Source organism: Zingiber officinale, chromosome 5B (genome assembly GCF_018446385.1).
Source record: "Zingiber officinale cultivar Zhangliang chromosome 5B, Zo_v1.1, whole genome shotgun sequence".
In the NCBI taxonomy this organism is placed as follows: Eukaryota; Viridiplantae; Streptophyta; class Magnoliopsida; order Zingiberales; family Zingiberaceae; genus Zingiber; species Zingiber officinale.
In genome coordinates this window covers 81659921-81679996 of record NC_055995.1, presented here as the reverse complement: position 1 = coordinate 81679996, position 20076 = coordinate 81659921, and the positions used below count along the sequence as shown (strand labels likewise).

Here is a 20076-nt window from a genome sequence, read left to right as displayed (position 1 = left end):
TATTGAGTTGATCACAATGAGTAAAAGTGTGATCACGATGAGCAATTCTTCAGGGGGAGAGTCTTCAACAAATGGAGTTGTTGAAGTGTGCCCAAAATTGGAGCATAGGTTGATGTGTGTCCAAAGACGGGTTGATGTTTTTTTGTAAGGGGTTGATGTGTGCCAATAGGGGGAGAATGAAAGGAAGTAAGTTAGGTTTTCCTTACCTAGAGGGAGGAGTTTGCCCTCTTAGGGGGAGAATGGAAAGCTTAATTTATGGGTTCATTACCTAGTGGCATGAAGAAGGAGGCTATAGGATTAGCCTAACTTACATGTGGGATTGTAAGTGTTATTGTGGTATTGTCAAACATCAAAAAGGGGGAGATTGTTGGTGCAATATCCCTCAGGTCAAGGGTGACCTGGTTAACCAAGCTGAGTCTTGGTTAGGGTTTAGATGTTTGACAATAAGACATCAATCGAAGAAGAGTCAAGTAGGTCAAGGTTGACCGGATACTTGACTGGGAAGTCCTAACTGGCATGTTAGGCAGAAGGAAGTCCTAGTGAGTGAAGCTAGGCAGAAGGAAATCCTGGTGAGTGAAGCCAGGTGAAAGTCCTAGTGAGTGAAGCTAGGCAGAAGGAAATCCTGGTGAGTGAAGCCAGGTGAAAGTCCTAGTGAGTGAAGCTAGGCAGAAGGAAATCCTGGTGAGTGAAGCCAGGTGAAAGTCCTAGTGAGTGAAGCTAGGCAGAATGAAAACCCTAGTGAGTGAAGCTAGGTGAAAGTCCTGGTGAGTGAAGCCAGGTGAAAGTCCTAGTGAGTGAAGCTAGGTGAAAGTCCTGGTGAGTGAAGCCAGGTGAAAGTCCTAGTGAGTGAAGCTAGGCAGAATGAAAACCCTAGTGAGTGAAGCTAGGTGAAAGTCCTGGTGAGTGAAGCCAGGTGAAAGTCCTAGTGAGTGAAGCTAGGTGAAAGTCCTGGTGAGTGAAGCCAGGTGAAAGTCCTAGTGAGTGAAACTAGGCAGATGGAAAACCCTAGTGAGTGAAGCTAGGTGAAAGTCCTGGTGAGTGAAGCCAGGTGAAAGTCCTAGTGAGTGGATCTAGGATGATGGACATCCTGGTGTTGGGAAGTCCAAGTAGGTCAAAGGGATTGATGGATACTTGGCAAGGAAGGAAATCCAGATGGATCAAGGATGATCGGACATCTGGTGTTGGGAAGTCCAAGTAGGTCAAAGGGATTGACTGGATACTTGGCAAGGAAGGAAATCCAGATGGATCAAGGATGATCGGACATCTGGTGTTGGGAAGTCCAAGTAGGTCAAAGGGATTGACTGGATACTTGGCAAGGAAGGAAGTCCAGATGGGTCAAGGTTGACCAGACATCTAGTGGAAGTCCAAGTAGGTCAATGGAGTGACCGGATACTTGGCACGACGAGTAAAAGTCCAAGTGGGTCAAAGGATTGACCGGACACTTGGTGGGGAGTCCTAGCGGTCAAGGGTGACCGGATGCGAGGCATGATGTACCAACAGTCAAGGTTGACCGGATGTTGGTGAGGAGGTTTGGGACTTGGTTTTGGGCAAAACCAAGTCTTGGATCGATCCGTGGATCGATCAGATGTGGATCGATCGGTGGATCGATCCGATTCTTCCAGTAGCAGCTCGGATCGATCCGTGGATCGATCAGAGGTCCCGATCGATCAGATGGACGATGCTGCTTCGCGCGATAAGCGCCGGATCGATCCGTGGATCGATCGGCGCTTCGAGCGATAGGCGCTGGATCGATCCGTGGATCGATCCAGCCTCCCGATCGATTCGGAACATTTGAATCGATCGGGATCCGACCGTCGGGTTTAAAGCCGCAGGCGAGCGTCTTCGGCAGAACTTTAACGACAACTTCTCAGATTCTCGCCAGCTCCTCCACAGCACTCACAAAGCTCAGATCGCCAGTTCTTGAAGGATCTTGGAAGCTCTCCAAGTCAAGAGGCGGATCAAAGCCAAGAAGAGAAGCTAGGGTTAGGGTTTGTACTCATTGTAAAGCTTGTAAGCTTCTATTTCTTGTACTCCTTCCCTTTCTTCTTGTATTGAGTCTTGTAGGGCTTCTCCGCCCTTGGTAGTTACCACAAAGGAGGTTTTATTTAGTGGAGGGTGTGTGCGTTGGTGTGGATCCTTGGATTAGTCACCTCTTGTGAGGTGGATACCAAGTAAAATCCTAGTGTTAGCGTTTTATGTTTGTTTCTGTATTTTCCGCTGCACATCCAAGAAGAAACAAGCAACGCCAAGCAACGAAGCGCACCAAGCGAACGCGACGAGCTATTCACCCCCCCCTCTAGCTACTTTTGGTCCTAACAAGAGGGTCAAAGGTTCTCAATACTCAAACGACCCATGATCACTCTCCAGTTCCACCCATCCGTGATACTTATATTGAGAAATTACCTGTGCCTCTGCAGCGTTATATTTCTCACACTGTTGATGTTCAACCTGATGGTCATTGTGGATTCAGGGCAATAGCTGCACTAATTGGGTATGGTGAAGAAGGTTGGGTTCAAGTACGATTTGAGCTTATAGAAGAGATTCAACAAAATAAGGATCTATATGATCAACTTTATCCAGATCCAAATTTGGTAACCAATCTATTATTCTCATTGAATTATTTCGAGCAGTGGGCACCAGAAATATATTGGATGGACGCTATGCCTTTGGGAATTGTCATCGCATCAAGGTACAATCTTGTACTTCATACATTTGGTGAGAATATTGGGAGTTGTTTTACTCACTTGCCATTAAGAACTCCTCTAGTTCCAAACCAAGAGCGTCGAGAAATAGCTATTGCTGGCAATCACTTTGTACAAGTTTTCTTATATCCTCATTATCCTGTACCACCCATTCCAACTTGGTGGTGGCAATATTCATCGTATGAAGCTAAAGGATGGGTCACTCGTTACAGGACACGCACTCATTTGTGGTACGAAGTAATAGGTGCACCACCACCAAATGCATCGGGAGCAGAATTTGGAGGCAATATTGATTAAGATTTCTATTTTTATATGTTTTTATGTTTTTTTTGTATTATTACATGTACTCTTCATTTGGAAAAAAATATGTTTGTTCCTAAGTTATGAATGTGTTCATTATTAATTAGTAGTATTTTTTTTAGTTTTAAATATAAACTAAAAATAAATAAAAGATTATAAACATATAAAAAAATTATTGAAAAAAATAAAACTGAAAAAAATTTGATAAAGAAATTGATTAAAAAAATTAAAATTTAAAAAAATCAATTGAAAAAATATAAGTATTATGAAAAAAATAATAAATGAAATTATTTAAAAAATAAAAATAAATAAAATTTATATAAAATTGAAAAATAAAGTATTGATAAAAAATAATAAATTAAATTAATTAAAAAAATAAAAACTAAATAAAATTTATATAAAATTAAAAAATAAAGTATTGATAAAAAATAATAAATTAAATTAATTAAAAAAGTAAAATTAAATAAAATTAAAAATATAATTGTATGAGAGTTATTTTTAAATAAAATTAATTAAAAAATTAAAATAAAATCAGAATTAAATGAAATTAAAAAAAAATAAAAAATCAAAAAGGGGAGGTGGAGGGGTACATGCGACTTTTGGCTGGGAGAGAGAGAGGGGAGGTGGGTGGGGGGGGGGAAAGCAGCCCTCTTTGCAAAACAATCCAACTATAAATGCACTGCTTCCTCGCAGAGAGCGCTTAATTACAGACCTTCCTCTGCCATGGAACTTCTTTCTTGCTTGAGCAAGAAAGCTAACAAGAAACTTTCTTCCTTAAAAGCTTGTTCATGGCGTTCGCTGTGCTTCCTCTTCGACTTCTTCCTCTTCTGCTGCGACCCCTTCTTTATTCAAATCTGCTACTTCCTTCTAACTTCCTCTTTCGGCTTCCTCGCGCTGAGGATTCTCACGCCGAATAGCAACGCTGAGCAGGGTCATCCTAGGAACTTGGACCTCTTCTTCATGTCGGTCTCCGCCGCCACAGTTTCGAGCATGTCCACTGTGGAAATGGAGTCCTTCTCCCCTGCCCAGCACTGGGTCCTCGTCGTCCTCATGTTCATCGGCGGCGAGGTCTTCACCTCCGTGCTCGGCCTGCACTTCACCAACCTCAAGCTAAAGCGCGAAAGCGAATCATCGTCATCTAGTAATTCTACTTCCATTGACAAATCTCTCAAGTTCCTGGGCCATGTCGTGTTCTTTTACATCCTCTTCGTCAACCTGAGCGGCGTCTTCCTCACCTTGCTCTACTTCTCGCTCGTCGCCGACGCGAGGGCGGTGTTGCGGATGAAGAAGATTAAGGTCGTCCTTTTCTCCATCTTTGTAACGGTTTCCTCCTTCACCAACTGCGGTTTCACTCCAAACAACGAGAACATGGCGGCCTTCAAGAGCAACTCTGCTCTGCTCTTGATACTGATCCCTCAAATCCTAGCGGGTAACACTCTGTTTCCTCTCTGCTTGAGGCTGGCGATCTGGGTGATGAAAAAGACGACGAAGAGGGAGGAGTTCGGGGACGTTATCCGGCGACCGGAGGTCGCGGAATATTACAAGCACTTGTTCCCTCGCTCTCACTGCGCCTATTTGGCGCTCACGGTGGCCGGGTTCGTGCTGGTGCAGCTTCTTCTGCTCTGCCAGCAGGAGTGGAGCTCGCCGGAGATCTTCCACGGGATGAATGCGTTCCGGAAGTTGGTGGCCGCTCTGTTTCAGTCGGTGAACTCCCGGCACGCCGGCGAGTCAGTGTTCGATATCTCCAAGCTGTCTCCGGCGATCTTGGTTCTCTTTGTCGTCATGATGTGAGTCTCCAATCTAAATACCATGATCTAAATTGCAGAAATCTCTACAAATTTGCGAATTTGCAGGTACCTTCCTCCGTATACTTATTTCATTCCAGAAGAAAGAGATCCTCCTGCTTGGAACTCTTCCAACAACAGACGAAGAAAGTTGCTTCTGCGGAGCTTGCACCTCTCTCTGCTATGTTTTCCGGTCATCTTTGTCATCTTCATCAGCATCACAGAGAGGAAATCATTTTCGATAGATCCTTTGAATTTTAACATCTTCAACGTCGTATTGGAAGTCATCAGGCTAGTTTTTTTTTCCCCTTTTCCATTTAAATTAATATATAAATCAAGCACAATCTGTTGGAACAGAAAAATGAGGATGAGATGAAGTGGTTTAGTTTTGATGTTGCAGTGCGCATGGAAACGTAGGGTTCTCGATGGGTTACAGTTGCGATCGGTTGATAAGATCCGATGGAAGGTGCGAGGATGTGTCGTATGGATTTGCAGGGAGATGGAGCGGCAAAGGGAAGATGATCCTGATGGTGGCCATGCTTTTGGGAAGGCTGAAGAAATTTCAGATCGAGGGAGGGAAAGCATGGAATTTTGGTTGAAAAATAATTTTGTCAATTATGATTAATGCCGTAAATCAAAGAACACCATCTTTATTGTGGCAAAAGCTAATTAGTTTCAAAACACTTCTATAGCTATAAATTCATGGAGTGATTTATCACTCCGTCCCAAATTAACCAAATTGTTGATCCGATTCCATCCCAAATTAACTGACCGTTCAAGTTTTTTTTTTTAATTTATTTTAAATGTTGGAATCAAGTTTTTTTAATACAGGTATAGATATTAAAAGAAATGTACATTGATACTGAGACTTAAATTCAGGTCTCCTAAATTATAATTTAATATCTTAACCAATTAGAATATAACTACTAATATTTTTATATGTTAATTAATTATTTAATAATTAATCAATAGTTTCTTTTATTATATTACTATTCTTAATCATTAGGATTATAGTAGGATAGATATTTGTTTATTTGTTTATTTATTAGTAATTTATAATAGTTTATCGATAAATAATTTAGTTAATTATTTAATAATTAAATAATAGTTTTTTTTACTATATATTTATTATTAATAAGTCTAATATGAAGCTCCAATAAATAATACATATGATACTGTTCGAAAATCGTAGAGACGAAAAGTTAGAGATATGACTACTACGTTGACTGGATATAGACCAAGCTCCGATCTGCAAGTACAAGAAATGGCAATGTCCAGCCAGGGAAGGGGGTCTCTGACGTTGGTCTTCCAACGTTCAAGTCAGTCACTGGCACGAAGAAAAAAGTGGAACAACAATAACACAAGAGTAAACAAAAAGTGAATAATACGTACCTGCGTCGATGTACGGATCTCCCTTTATATAATGCCCTGGTGGGCGACATGCGTACTTTTTGAGGCATGGGCACGTTCTCCCATTGGTCGTGGACATGTTTTTCGATTGGTCCTGGGCACATAGTCATGGACACGTTCTCCAATTAGTTGTGGGCACGCCCTCTGATTTGTCGTCGTACAATCTGCTTGTTGACTAGGCCCTGTGTCAGCGCTCCTAAAAAGATATCTCGAGACACGTCAATGATCCCTCTGATCGACCGAGCAAGGAAGCTACTCGGATTAAATTCTTCCTCTCGGTTGGCCTCGGCAGTTCTTCCTTGTGCTGATTGTTGGTGCAACATCCCTCAGGTCAAGGTTGACCTGGTTGACCAAGCTGAGTCTTGGTTTGGGTTTAGATGTTTGACAATAAGAAATTGATTGAAGAAGAGTCAAATAGGTCAAGGGAGTGACTGGATACTTGACTGGAAAGTCCTAGTGAGTGAAGCTAGGCAGAAGGAAATCCTGGTGAGTGAAGCCAGGTGTGTCACGCCCCAGAGGAGTCCCTGCCAAACAAAAATCCGACAGCATCTCCCCTGTATCGGTGACAATATGAAGCATACATACATACATACATCACAATATATAAACATAAACAACATATTCATCAGCCGACACGGCTGGAACATACATAAAATAGAAACAACATAACCACGAAATGTATCAATTATATATATATCTATCCATAGACTACAATTACTATACAGATAAACGATATCTGTAACAAAAGTGCAAAATGTAAATACAGCGAAACAAAAGTAAAACAAACCAGAAAATCAGCACGTCGAGATCTCTGAGCAACTCTATGAAAGTCCAAAATCAACAGTAATATCAAAAGGATCCCTGTGTCTGCAAAACTGGAGACCAAGGAATGTAGCAAATTAGCCAAATGGCTAAGTGGATACTCAAGAAAGATGCGCATGAATTTAATCTTATTGAAGAAGTCAAGGAAGTAGAATAAATCATCATCTTTTGTTACAACTTTAGGATTATTCTTAAAGTTCTACATTTATACATATATATGTATAATCATCTTCTCATTATCTATAATCAGGTAAAATTTTTAGATTAGAGTTTAGGATCTTCACCTTATCATCACTTGTCATCATTAATAAAATCAATTTTTCAATCTTATTATTTAATCACTCAATTATAAGTTATCATGGTAAGATCAACATGTATATCAATAGTCTGAATCTGATAAATCAACTAAAAAGTGAATCACTGGAGCCAATATCATCAGAGTGAAATATCATATGGATAGGCTAAAAGCCTCCTAAGAGTATAAAACTATCGCATACGTCATCTGACGTACGGGCCATCAGCCCTCACCGGTGGAAGACATAATAAACACTGACCGAGGGCTACATCACGCCAACACGCCTCGGGTGTACGGTCAGATACTCTGGACCGCGGCCGCCGCGCTACCACAATAACATGTGGGTGGTCCAGTACTCTAATATAGAGCTCTGGTATAAAGCTAGGCTCATGGTCTTCACTTTTTAATTCTTCATTTATTATCTTTATTAATTCACCGTTATGATTATATTCATCCATTTATCATGATTATTCTCTTTTCATATTAATTGGTCAATCAAGGTAATATTTTCGTATCAAATCTATTAATTTATCATTATAGGGTCCACAGATAAAAAGCTACAAGTATCAACAGAAAGAGTATCAAAAGCATTAAATATGTAAGGTCAAGCAAGTCAAAAGAGACAAGGTATCAACAGAAGATAAATTTAGAATATTTCTTTAATTTTAAAAACAACCCATCCCATATCAATCCCAATATGAACCCATATGTGAACAAGAAATAATATTAATTATTTACCCTCCAATAATTTTAATATTTTAACCCATTTCGCTATTTATAATATCAGTTTAATCCCTATTTTGAAAATAATAATACAACATATACATATTCCAATTTATATATTTATTCATGCACAAGAAAATAGACAAGAGTAGATGTATCCACCTTATATACAGCAAAAATCTCCGAGTATCGGCAGGTCACCGTGCTCCACTCGAGCTCGGATCTACAAACACAATATCAAACATAACTTAAATAATCAAAATACTATCTAATAATAATAATGACCTAAAATCTACACCTTATCTCTGATTCAAAATCAGTGAATTATTTTGATCTCGATACCTCGTACCACTTCGCATTTCTAAATGAAATTTCTGTTCTAATCTAGATAACTCTTCTAACTACACATCAATTTAACCAAAAGAAACCTAAAATATACCTTCTAAGGGTTTTGTGTGGCTGCTGGAAATTAGGGCAGCAAATAAGGTTCTTTGTCGGCAACTCCGGCAAGCTGCGGCAAGCTCCGGCGAACAACGACGATGCTGCCAATAAAAGGACAGCAGCTAGGGCTGCTGTTGGAGGAAACAAAAGGAAACTAGGGTTGTTAGGGAAGATTGAACACAAAGAAGGCTACTGGGATAGTGAAGGGCAAGGAAAAACTTTTTCCCCTTTCTCACCGGTGATCTCGGCGAGCTCCAGCGAAGGCCACAACTAGCTCCGATGGCTGCTGTGGTTGGGCTAGAAAAGAGGGCAGCAACTAGGGCTTTGCTTTCCCCTCTTTTCTGATGGTCCGGCGGGCTCTGACACACTCCGAGGAGCTCCGACGATGCTGCCGAGAAGCAGAGAAGAGGAAGCAAAGGCTAGTGGTCGGAGAAAACAGTTCTCTGCCCTTGCTAGAGGAGGAGAAAAAGTGCTGGAGGAGAAGAAGAGGGCTGCTGTGCTTGAGAAGAAGAAGAGGGAGAGATTTGCTCATTCATCGCCGCTAGAGAAGAGGAGGAGGAGAAAGGGTTGCAAGTTTCGGTGGGGAAGCGGTGGAGAAGAGAAGAAAAGAGGAAGAGAAAAAGGGGGGTGTGGGGGAGGGCAGTGCACGTGGATGGCATGGGTGGATTTGATTTTTTTTTTTTTTTTTTTCAAATACTTAACAAGGTGAAAGTCCTAGTGAGTGAAGCTAGGCAGAAGGAAATCCTGGTGAGTGAAGCCAGGTGAAAGTCCTGGTGAGTGAAGCCAGGCAAGGGAAAATCCAGATGGATCAAGGATGATCGGACATCTGGTGTTGGGAAGTCCAAGTAGATCAAATGATTGACCGGATACTTGGCACGAAGAGAAAAGTCCAAGTGGGTCAAAGGGATTGACCAGACACTTGGTGGGAAGACCTAGCAGGTCAAAGGAGAGACCAGATGCTAGGCATGATGTACCAACAGGTCAAGGTTGACCGGATGTTGGTTGGAGAGGCTTGGGACTTGGTTTTGGGCAAAAACCAGACTCTGGATCGATCAGTGGATCGATCCAGGCCTTTCCCAGCGAACAGAGAGCCTCTGGATCGATCCGTGGATCGATCCAGATGTCCCAATCGATCAGTGGATCGATTGGGACGCGGCTGTTTCACGCGATAAGCGCTGGATAGATCCGTGGATCGATCCAGGCGTTTTTCCCAGAGCACAGAGGTGCTCTGGATCGATCCATGGATCGATCCAAAGCCTCCCCGATCGATTGGGAGCAATCCAATCGATTGGGATTCGACCGTTGGCGTCGTTTATAGCTGTTGGCGTGCGATTCCTTCAGTAGAACTTCACCGATTCACTCCAGATCTCTCGCCAACTCCTCCACAGCGCTCTCAAAGATCAGATCGCCAGTTCTTGAAGGATCTTGGAAGCTTTCCGAGTCAAGAGGCGGATCAAAGGCAAGAAGAGAAGCTAGGGTTAGGGTTTTCTGTACTCATTGTAAGCTTTGCGCTTGTATTTTGTTTCCCTTTCCTTTCTTCTTGTACTGAGAGTCTTGTAGGGCTTCTCTGCCCTCGGTAGTTACCGAAAAGGAGTGTTTTCATAGTGGAGGGTGCGTGCGTGGTGTGGATCCTTGGACTAGTCACCTCTTGTGAGGTGGATACCAAGTAAACCAACCGTGTTAGCGTTGTGTGATTTGTTTCTGTATTTTCCGCTGCACATCTTAGAAGAAACAAGCAACGTCGAGCCACGAGCGAGCCACGAGCTATTCACCCCCCCCCCCCCCTCTAGTTACTTTTGGTCCTAACAAGTGGTATCAGAGCAAGGCCGCTCTTCACCGGAATCATCGCCGGAAGGGTCAAGCATATCAAGAAAAGCTAGAGGGTGAAGAAGTTGGAGCAAATTCTTCAAGTTCAAGACTTTATCAAGCTCAACTTCAAGATGCAATTCCAAGATGGGCTTGGATTTGACACAAGGGTGGCTCCACCATACACTTCTACGAGTTTCGATTCTTGGAAATCAAGAATCGAAAATTTTCTTATGATGGAGATAGGGCAATGGTTTGCTCTAATGGAAGGCTTCAAGGTTCCAAGAAATTCAAAGGGCAAAGTTCTAAAGAAAAGCAAATGGAGCCCGGAGCAAGTCCAAAGGTGCGAGGCCAATGACAAAGTGACCAAGCTTTTGGTCAATTTATTGCCAAGCACCATCCTTTGCAAAATTGGAGAGTTTGAAGATGCAAAGGAGCTATGGAGCAAATTGGCCAAGCTTCATGAAGAGATCCCCTCCACTGTACAAGATCATGAAGAATCCAGAGAGGGTGACTCTTTGGAGCAAGACCAAGAGGAGGACTCCGAGGTTGAGAGATGCTCAACCTCCGAAGAAGAGGAAATCCAAGAAGCTTCATCCTCAAGGGAATGCAACGAAGGGAACAAGGAGGGAGCATACTGTTGGAGTGTATACTGAAAGCCTAAGCTTTGTAAACATTCATTATGAATAAAGAATCACATTTGGTCAAATTGTCTACATTTGTTTGTAGTTGTTCATTTAATTTATATTGTAGATAACATAGTATGTGGTGTCACATACAGAAGATGATGTTATCAGTACCTTATAAATTATAAACAGTAGCTCACGACTAAAATGGAAAGGAACAAACCATTAGAAGGTCGTAGTGTAATTAGGTATTAGTTTATCTTGACTATATAATTACACTAGTACACTCAGAGTGTATTGAGTAGGATCATTAGAGGTCGTTTCTTTTATACTGACTTTATAAAGGAACAAAGACCTCAGTTATTATGGAAGTGTGTGCTCTTAATCCTAATATAATAACAAGCACATATGTTTGATATTTATTTCTTTAATTTATCAATGGGTGAGATTTAGTTCGATGAATCAATAAACCCGATAAGTTGGGAAATGATATCACTTATAGTGTGTGTTGTTGATTATAGAAGGAAACTGTGTCCTAGAGATACTAGGTTGATAATGTCCCCAAGAGGAGCTCATAAGGATTGTCATGTTAAACCCTGCAGGTGGACTTAGTCCCATGACGATAAGGTTGAGTGGTACTACTCTTGGACTTAGATATTAATTAAATGAGTTGTCGGTAACTCACTTAATTAGTGGACATTCGATATCTTAAACACAGGAGACTAACACACTCATAATAAGAAGGAGCCCAAAATGTAATTTGGGATTGATGCGGTAGTTCAATAATAGTTCTCTAGTGGAATGAATTATCATTGATAAAATCAAGTTATGTGTTCGGGCACGGGATGCTTAATTTTATCGGAGACCAAACCAATTCCTCCTCTCGGTCCCTATCGTAGCCTCTTATTTATAGAGTTCTATACCCACCTATACCCACCTTCTATACCCACAAATAAGGGGTCACCAAGCTAGCTTGGGAACCAAGCTAGGCCGGCCTAGGTATGATGGGTGGCCGGACCTAGCTTGAACCCAAGCTAGTAGGGCCGGCCAAATTAAATTAAAAAGAAATTTAATTTTAATTTTATTATTATGTGAAAGATATAATTTAAAGAGAATTAAAATTAAAATATCTCTCTGTAAAAGATCTACAAAGATTAAAGAAAGAGATTAGATCTCTTCCTTATTTGTAGATTGAGAGATGTTTTATTTTCTCTTTAAAATTATTCACATGTTAATAAAATTAAAATTATAGAAATTTCCTTTTATTAACCATGAAGAGATTTTAAAGAGAAATTTTATTTTAAAAATTTCCGGAAACAAATTAGGAAGTTTTAATTTGTTGATTGAAACTCTCCTAATTTGCTCCTTTTGATTGTGGCCGGCCATTACAAGTTGATTGGGAAATTTTATTTTATTTTTCTCAATTAATTCATGTCAAGGAAAATTAAGGAAATTTTATTGTAATTAAATTTCCTAATTTGCCTAGGCCAAGGAATATAAAAGAAGGGGTGAGGGTGCCTTCATGAGACACAACATCTATTATTTCTCTCCCTCTTTTGTTCCTTGGTGTGGCCGGCCATCATCTCCTTTTCTTCCTCTTGTGGTGGCCGAACCTCTCCCTCTCCCTTGGAGCTCTTGTGGTGGCCGGATACTACTAGGAGAAGAAGAAGAAGGAGAGAAAGCTAGCATCTCTTGGAGCTTGGTTAGTATTTTGGTTTTCCTCCTTGGTGAAGTTTTTCCTTTGTGGCCGAACCTTGCTTGGAGGAGAAGAAGGTGGTTGGTGGTTTCTCATCTTGGTAGATCGTTGCCCACACAACGTCCGAGGTTAGAAGAGGAATACGGTAGAAGATCAAGAGGTCTTTCTAGAAGGTATAACTAGTAGTTTTTCCTTTTTCGCATCATGCTAGTTATTTATGGAAATAATACCAAATACAATAGGCTTACGTTCTAGAATTTCGAATATGTTTTTCGAAGTTGTGTTCTTTTGTTTTTCTTTTCCTTGTGATTTGATTGCTCTCTTTGGTTAACCTAAAGTTATTTTAGGAAATTAAATATTATCTTTCTATAAAAGGTTTTGTCTAGTCGGTGGTGGTTGCTCCCATATCCAAGAAGGCCATGTGCCTCGCCACGTCAGTACTGGGAACCAATTATGGAAATTAATATTTAATGAAATTAATAACTTAAGGAGACTTGGGTCGAACGTGTTAAGTTCCGCAGGAGATCCAAGTCAAAACCTAAAAGAACAAATAGATTAAGTTTTGGATCAAACGTGTTAAGTTCCGCAGGCGATCCAAAATTTAATTTAAAAGAACACATGGTAGCTAGGAAAAGGTTCAGACCTTTGTACAAAATTTTTGTACAGTGGAACCTATAGGTTTTCCGAGTAGCAACCAACAATTGGTATCAGAGCTAGGGTTTTGCCTCTGTGTATTTGGTATTTAGTTTAATTATGCACATGTCATACATAATTTAGGCAGGTTAATAGTAGAATGTGCTAACTTTGTGGATGTAGGATCCAACTATTATGGCTTTTAGTTATTATGTGTGTGATTGGACCCTTGGACATGTCAAGGGCATTTATATGTGTGTGCATGATTGTATTAAAATACAGCAGGAGCTGTATTTAGTTTTATTAGGATTTTATTTTTGATCTAGATACATGTACATTCCTTTTATGGAATATAGGATCAAAACGTAAAACTCTATTTATGTCGCGGATCAAATCTTGCAAAGCGTGGAACCTTCTAAGGACCAGAGGCGTAGCGGAACTAGAAGCAAGATGGATGCGACAGCTAGACCCGGTAGTGGTGGCCAAATATGACAGCAGCTTTGGATGACAACACACGGAGGACAAATAGAGATAAAAGCCATAATAGTTGAAAATTAGATTTTCTATTTATTGCTTTTATATTGTGCTATGTGTGAATGTTAGTTTACAAGTTAAGTAGGCTAGCATAGTTAAAATTCCTCATTTATAAATAACTAAGTGGGAGAGGGATTTTTAAGTAAATCCCATGGTCTCCATTACTGGTTTGTAAGTGATGCAAACAAGCTTGCGCGTTGGCTCTGAGTGCCTTCCTCCATAACGGATGAGCTTGTTTGCGGATCACTAGAACTTCCATTTTGGATGACTATAGGAAGTTAATTAAGAGCGTGTGATCTTCCCCAACGGAAGGGGCATAATCTTATTAATGGACTCAGTGTCAAGTAATGGTATACACTTAGACACATCTAAAAGTATCCTCCCCAACGGAGTCACTGCTATTATTTGTGAGACCAAATAATACCAACTATTAATTTTATTTGTCAAAAGTTAGGTTGACAAGATAATAAAATTAATGGGTTAAAACCCTCCTTTTACAAATGTTGAATTTGTATACGTCCACACTAACGTGGCATACAAAATTCACGGTGTTATGAGGTGTTGGTTAATTTAAAATAGTATTATTTGAGGAATCAATATTATTCTAAATTTAGAGTACTGACCAAAAGTTATTTGTGATTCTTAGGATGACTTTCAACCCACTGTCCATCATACTTCAACAGAATAGACTTACTGGACCTAATTACATAGATTGGAAAAGGAACCTGGACATTGTCCTTACTGCTGAAAGCTATAAATTTGTACTGACTGAGTAGTGCCCTGAAGCACCTACTGGTGAATCTACCCAAGAGGAGATTGAATATCATAAGAGATGGGTAAAGGCAGATGAGATGGCGCGGTGTTACATTTTGGCTTCAATGTCAAATGTATTGCAACATCAGCATCAAGATTTACCAACAGCTTATGATATTATGAACAATCTCAAGGAACTCTTTGGTCATCAGGATAGGGCTTCTAGACAAGAAGCTATGAGAAAGATAATGACAGCCACCATGCAAGAGGGTACTCCTGTAACGGATCATATCCTAAAGATGATGGCTTATCTGAACGAGATACAGATCCTTGGAGGAGAAATTAATGGGGAAACCCAGATCGATATGATCCTCCAAACGCTACCTAGAAGTTTTGAGCAGTTCCGCCTGAACTATAATATGAATAAGAGGATTTATTCATTAGGGGAACTACTGACAGAACTTCAAGCAGCAGAAGGATTATTTCGTCATAATTCTCAAATTCACTTTGCTGAAAATGGTTCTACTTCTAAACCGAGAGGAAAGAAGAAGAAGAAACAAGCTGGCTCAGCAAAGAAAGTGAATAAATCTCAGAGTACAGGATTTAAAGTCGGTGAAGAAGCCGAAGGGCAAGTGCTTCATCTGCAAGCAGGCAGGACATTGGAAGGCGGACTGTCCTCGTAAGAACCAAAACAAAGGTATATCTCATGCTCTAGTTGTTGAAACATGTTTAGCGGTGTTATCTACCAGCACCTGGTGTGTAGATACAGGAGCCACTGATCATGTCTGCAATTCCTTGCAGGGGTTCCAGGAAACCCGACGACTATCTGAAGGGGAGATTACCGTCTACATGGGCAATGCTACTAAGGTGGCAGCTGTTGCAGTGGGAGACGTCTACTTATCTTTTAGTAGAAATAAAAATTTGGTTTTAAGAAATTATCTTTATGTACCCAGTTTTAGAAAGAATTTAATTTCAGTTTCTAAACTATTTTTAGATGGATATTCAGTTTCTTTCAGTAACGATGTAGTTATTAAAAGAAATAAAGTGATTATCTGTTCTGGTGCATTAGTTGGCAATTTGTATACTTTAAATCCAATTTCTTCCACAAAGCAAAACTCATCTTCTAATACTAATAAGAGAAAAGAACCTTCGCAAATGAACCAAGCATATCTTTGGCATCTAAGGCTTGGTCATATTAAGTAGGATTCAGAGGCTTATAGCCGATGGACTTTTGAGTTCATTAGAGTTGGAAAATTTTCCAACTTGTGAATCCTGCTTAGAAGGTAAAATGACCAAAAGGCCGTTCAAGGCCAAGGGGTATAGAGCCAAAGAAGTGTTAGAATTGGTTCACTCTGATTTGTGTGGTCTTATGTCTGTCCAGGCAAGAGGAGGTTTTGAATACTTTGTCTCTTTTATAGATGATTATTCAAGATACGGATACATTTACCTAATGCGCCGCAAGTCCGAGTGCTTTGATAAGTTCAAAGAATACAAGGCTGATGTGGAGAAACGACTAGGTAAAAGTATCAAGACACTACGGTCTGATCGTGGTGGCGAATACCTCTTAGGAGAGTTTAGGAATTACTTATCAGAGGCCGGGATTCAATCCCAGTTGTCTACACCTGGTACACCCGGTGTAGCAGAACGAAGGAATAGGACTCTTATGGAGATGGTTAGATCGATGATGAGTTATTCGAATTACCAAATTCATTTTGGGGATATGCTCCGGAAACAGTGATATCGTTCCGAACTTAGTACCTTCTAAATCGTTTCTTCTACTCCCATAGAATTGTGGAATGGGCGAAACCCGCCTAAGACATATTCGGATTTGGGGTAGTCCAAGACATGTGCTAAAACCAGATATTGATAGAACATCAGAAGTTCACGTGTTTGTAGGATATCCCAAAGGAACGAAAGGAGGTTTATTTTATAGTCCTAAAGACCATAAGGTCATTGTTAGCACCAATGCCCGCTTTTAGAAGAAGACTATATAATGGATCACAAGCCCAGAGTAAAGTTGTTTTAGAAGAACTTAGAGAGGACATGTCTACTTCAGTCAACAGGACAAGATGAAGTACCACAAGAGACCGCAACACGTGTCACACATGATACACAACCACGGAAATTGCCTCGTCGTAGTGGGAGGGTTGTAAGGCAACCCGATAGATTCATGTTTTGGGAGAGTCTTCGACTTGATCCCTAAACATGAACCTGATCCACGAACATATGACGAAGCACTCCAAGATATAGATGCATCTTGGCAAAAGGCAATGAATTCAAATAGAGTCTATGTACTCTAATAAGGTCCGGGAGCTTGTAGAACCACCTGGTATAAAAGCAGTTGGATGCAAGTGGATCTACAAAAGGAAAAGAGGGACAGACGGGAAGGTAGAAACCTTCAAAGCTAGGCTTGTTGCGAAAGGGTACACTCAGAAAGAGGGAATCGATTATGAGGAGACCTTTTCACCGGTAGCCATGCTTAAGTCTATCCGGATACTCTTATCCATTGCTGCTCATATGGATTATGAGATTTGGCAAATGGATGTCAAGACAGCTTTCCTTAATGGAAGTCTTGAAGAGAACATCCATATGAAGCAACCAGAAGGGTTCATTGAAAAAGGCAAAGAGCATCTAGTGTGCAAGCTCAATCGGTCCATTTATGGACTAAAGCAAGCTTCAAGATCTTGGAACATCCGGTTTAATGAAGTAATCCAGTCATATGGATTTATTCAAAGTCCGGATGAATCTTGTGTATATAAGAAGTGTAACGGAAACGTGGTGGTATTTCTTGTACTATACGTAGATGATATTTTGTTAATTGGGAACAATGTCAAAGTATTATCAGACGTAAGGGTATGGTTGTCCAAACAATTTGATATGAAGGACTTAGGAGATTGCACACATTCTTGGGATCAAAGTTATAAGGGATCGTAAGAAAAGAATGTTGTGTCTGTCCCAAGCTTCATATATAGATACAATCCATGCTCGTTTTAGCATGCAGGATTCCAAGAAAGGTTTCTTACCTTTTAGACATGGAGTAGCTCTATCTAAAGAGATGTCTCCAAAGACATCAAAAGAGATAGAGGACATGAAAGCAGTTCCTTATTCTGTAGGAAGCCTAATGTATGCAATGCTATGAGACCGATATTGCTGCCGTGGGCATGGTCAGCAGATATCAAAGTAACCCTCGACAAGGATATTGGACTATTGTAAAGCATATATTAAAGTACCGAGAAGGACTAGAGATTATATGCTAGTTTATCAAGGATACGATTTGCTCCCTGGGTTACACGGATTTTGATTTCCAATCGGGATAACAGGAAGTCTACATCAGGCTATGTGTTTACTTTAGGAGGTGGAGCCATTTCATGGAGGAGTGTTAAGCGAATGCGTTTCGGACTCAACCATAGAAGCTGAGTATGTAGCACCTCGAGGCAGCTAAAGAAGCAGTATGGCTCAGAACTTTCTAATGGACTTAGATGTGATTCCTGGTTTGCCCAAAATCATCACAATTTATTGTGATAATAGCGATGCAATTGCGAAGGAACCACGAGCCCATAAGGCAAGTAAACATATAGAGCGCAAGTACCACCTGATACGAGATATTGTGAAGCGAGGAGAAGTTGTCATCGCCAAGATTGCATCAGCGGATAACCTGGCAGATCCTTTCACTAACGCCCTTCCGGCGAAAGCTTTCAATCGGCATGTGGAGGGAATGGGAATCAGATGTATGGTAGAACATATGACAGCTTAGTCATTAGTATAAGTGGAAGATTGTTGGAGTGTATACTGAAAGCCTAAGCTTTGTAAACATTCATTATGAATAAAGAATCACATTTGGTCAAATTGTCTACATTTGTTTGTAGTTGTTCATTTAATTTATATTGTAGATAACATAGTATGTGGTGTCACATACAGAAGATGATGTTATCAGTACCTTATAAATTATAAACAGTAGCTCACGACTAAAATGGAAAGGAACAAACCATTAGAAGGTCGTAGTGTAATTAGGTATTAGTTTATCTTGACTATATAATTACACTAGTACACTCAGAGTGTATTGAGTAGGACCATTAGAGGTCGTTTCTTTTATACTGACTTTATAAAGGAACAAAGACCTCAGTTATTATGGAAGTGTGTGCTCTTAATCCTAATATAATAACAAGCACATATGTTTGATATTTATTTCTTTAATTTATCAATGGGTGAGATTTAGTTCGATGAATCAATAAACCCGATAAGTTGGGAAACGGTATCACTTATAGTGTGTGTTGTTGATTATAGAAGGAAACTGTGTCCTAGAGATACTAGGTTGATAATGTCCCCAAGAGGAGCTCATAAGGATTGTCATGTTAAACCCTGCAGGTGGACTTAGTCCGACATGACGATAAGGTTGAGTGGTACTACTCTTGGACTTAGATATTAATTAAATGAGTTGTCAGTAACTCACTTAATTAGTGGGCATTCGATATCTTAAACACAGGGAGACTAACACACTCATAATAAGAAGGAGCCCAAAAATGTAATTTGGGATTGGTGCGGTAGTTCAATAATAGTTCTCTAGTGGAATGAATTATCATTGATAAAATCAAGTTATGTGTTCGGGGCGAACACGGGATGCTTAATTTTATCGGGAGACCAAAACCAATTCCTCCTCTCGGTCCCTATCGTAGCCTCTTATTTATAGAGTTCTATACCCACCTATACCCACCTTCTATACCCACAAATAAGGGGTCAGCCAAGCTAGCTTGGGAACCAAGCTAGGGCCGGCCTAGGTATGATTTTGGGTGGCCGACCCTAGCTTGAACCCAAGCTAGTGGGGGCCGGCCAAATTAAATTAAAAAAGAAATTTAATTTTAATTTTTATTATTATGTGGAAGATATAATTTAAAGAGAATTAAAATTAAAATATCTCTCTTGTAAAAGATCTACAAAAGATTAAAGAAAGAGATTAGATCTCTTTCCTTATTTGTAGATTGGAGAGATGTTTTATTTTCTCTTTAAAATTATTCACATGTTAATAAAATTAAAATTATAGAAATTTCCTTTTATTAACCATGAAGAGATTTTTAAAGAGAAATTTTATTTTTTAAAATTTCCGGAAACAAATTAGGAAGTTTTAATTTGTTGATTGAAACTCTCCTAATTTGCTCCTTTTGATTGTGGCCGGCCATTACAAGTTGATTGGGAAATTTTATTTTATTTTTCTCAATTAATTCATGTCAAGGAAATTAAGGAAATTTTATTGTAATTAAATTTCCTAATTTGCCTAGGCCAAGGAATATAAAAGAAGGGGTGAGGGTGCCTTCATGAGACACAACATCTATTATTTCTCTCCCTCTTTTGTTCCTTGGTGTGGCCGGCCATCATCTCCTTTTCTTCCTCTTGTGGTGGTCGAACCTCTCCCTCTCCCTTGGAGCTCTTGTGGTGGCCGGATACTACTCGGAGAAGAAGAAGAAGAAGGAGAGAAAGCTAGCATCTCTTGGAGCTTGGTTAGTATTTTGGTTTTCCTCCTTGGTGAAGTTTTTCCTTTGTGGCCGAACCTTGCTTG

At 40.1% G+C, this 20076-nt stretch overlaps 1 protein-coding gene and 1 long non-coding RNA gene across 2 annotated transcripts; one reads left to right on the top strand and one right to left on the bottom strand.

The window, feature by feature from the left end:
* Nucleotides 1-3725: 3725 nt before the first annotated feature.
* Nucleotides 3726-5462, top strand: LOC121987549 (probable cation transporter HKT6). Its single transcript, XM_042541304.1, has 3 exons — nt 3726-4789; nt 4856-5077; nt 5187-5462. Exons 1-3 carry the CDS (start codon nt 3726-3728, stop codon nt 5383-5385), a joined length of 1485 nt encoding a protein of 494 aa, XP_042397238.1. The 3' UTR covers nt 5386-5462.
* A 1400-nt stretch (nt 5463-6862) lies between these two features.
* LOC121987548 lies at nt 6863-8516 on the bottom strand. Its single transcript, XR_006113653.1, has 3 exons — nt 8476-8516; nt 8199-8259; nt 6863-7071 (listed from the first exon to the last, which is right to left on the bottom strand). It is a non-coding gene; the product is annotated as an uncharacterized LOC121987548 (long non-coding RNA).
* Nucleotides 8517-20076: the final 11560 nt, after the last annotated feature.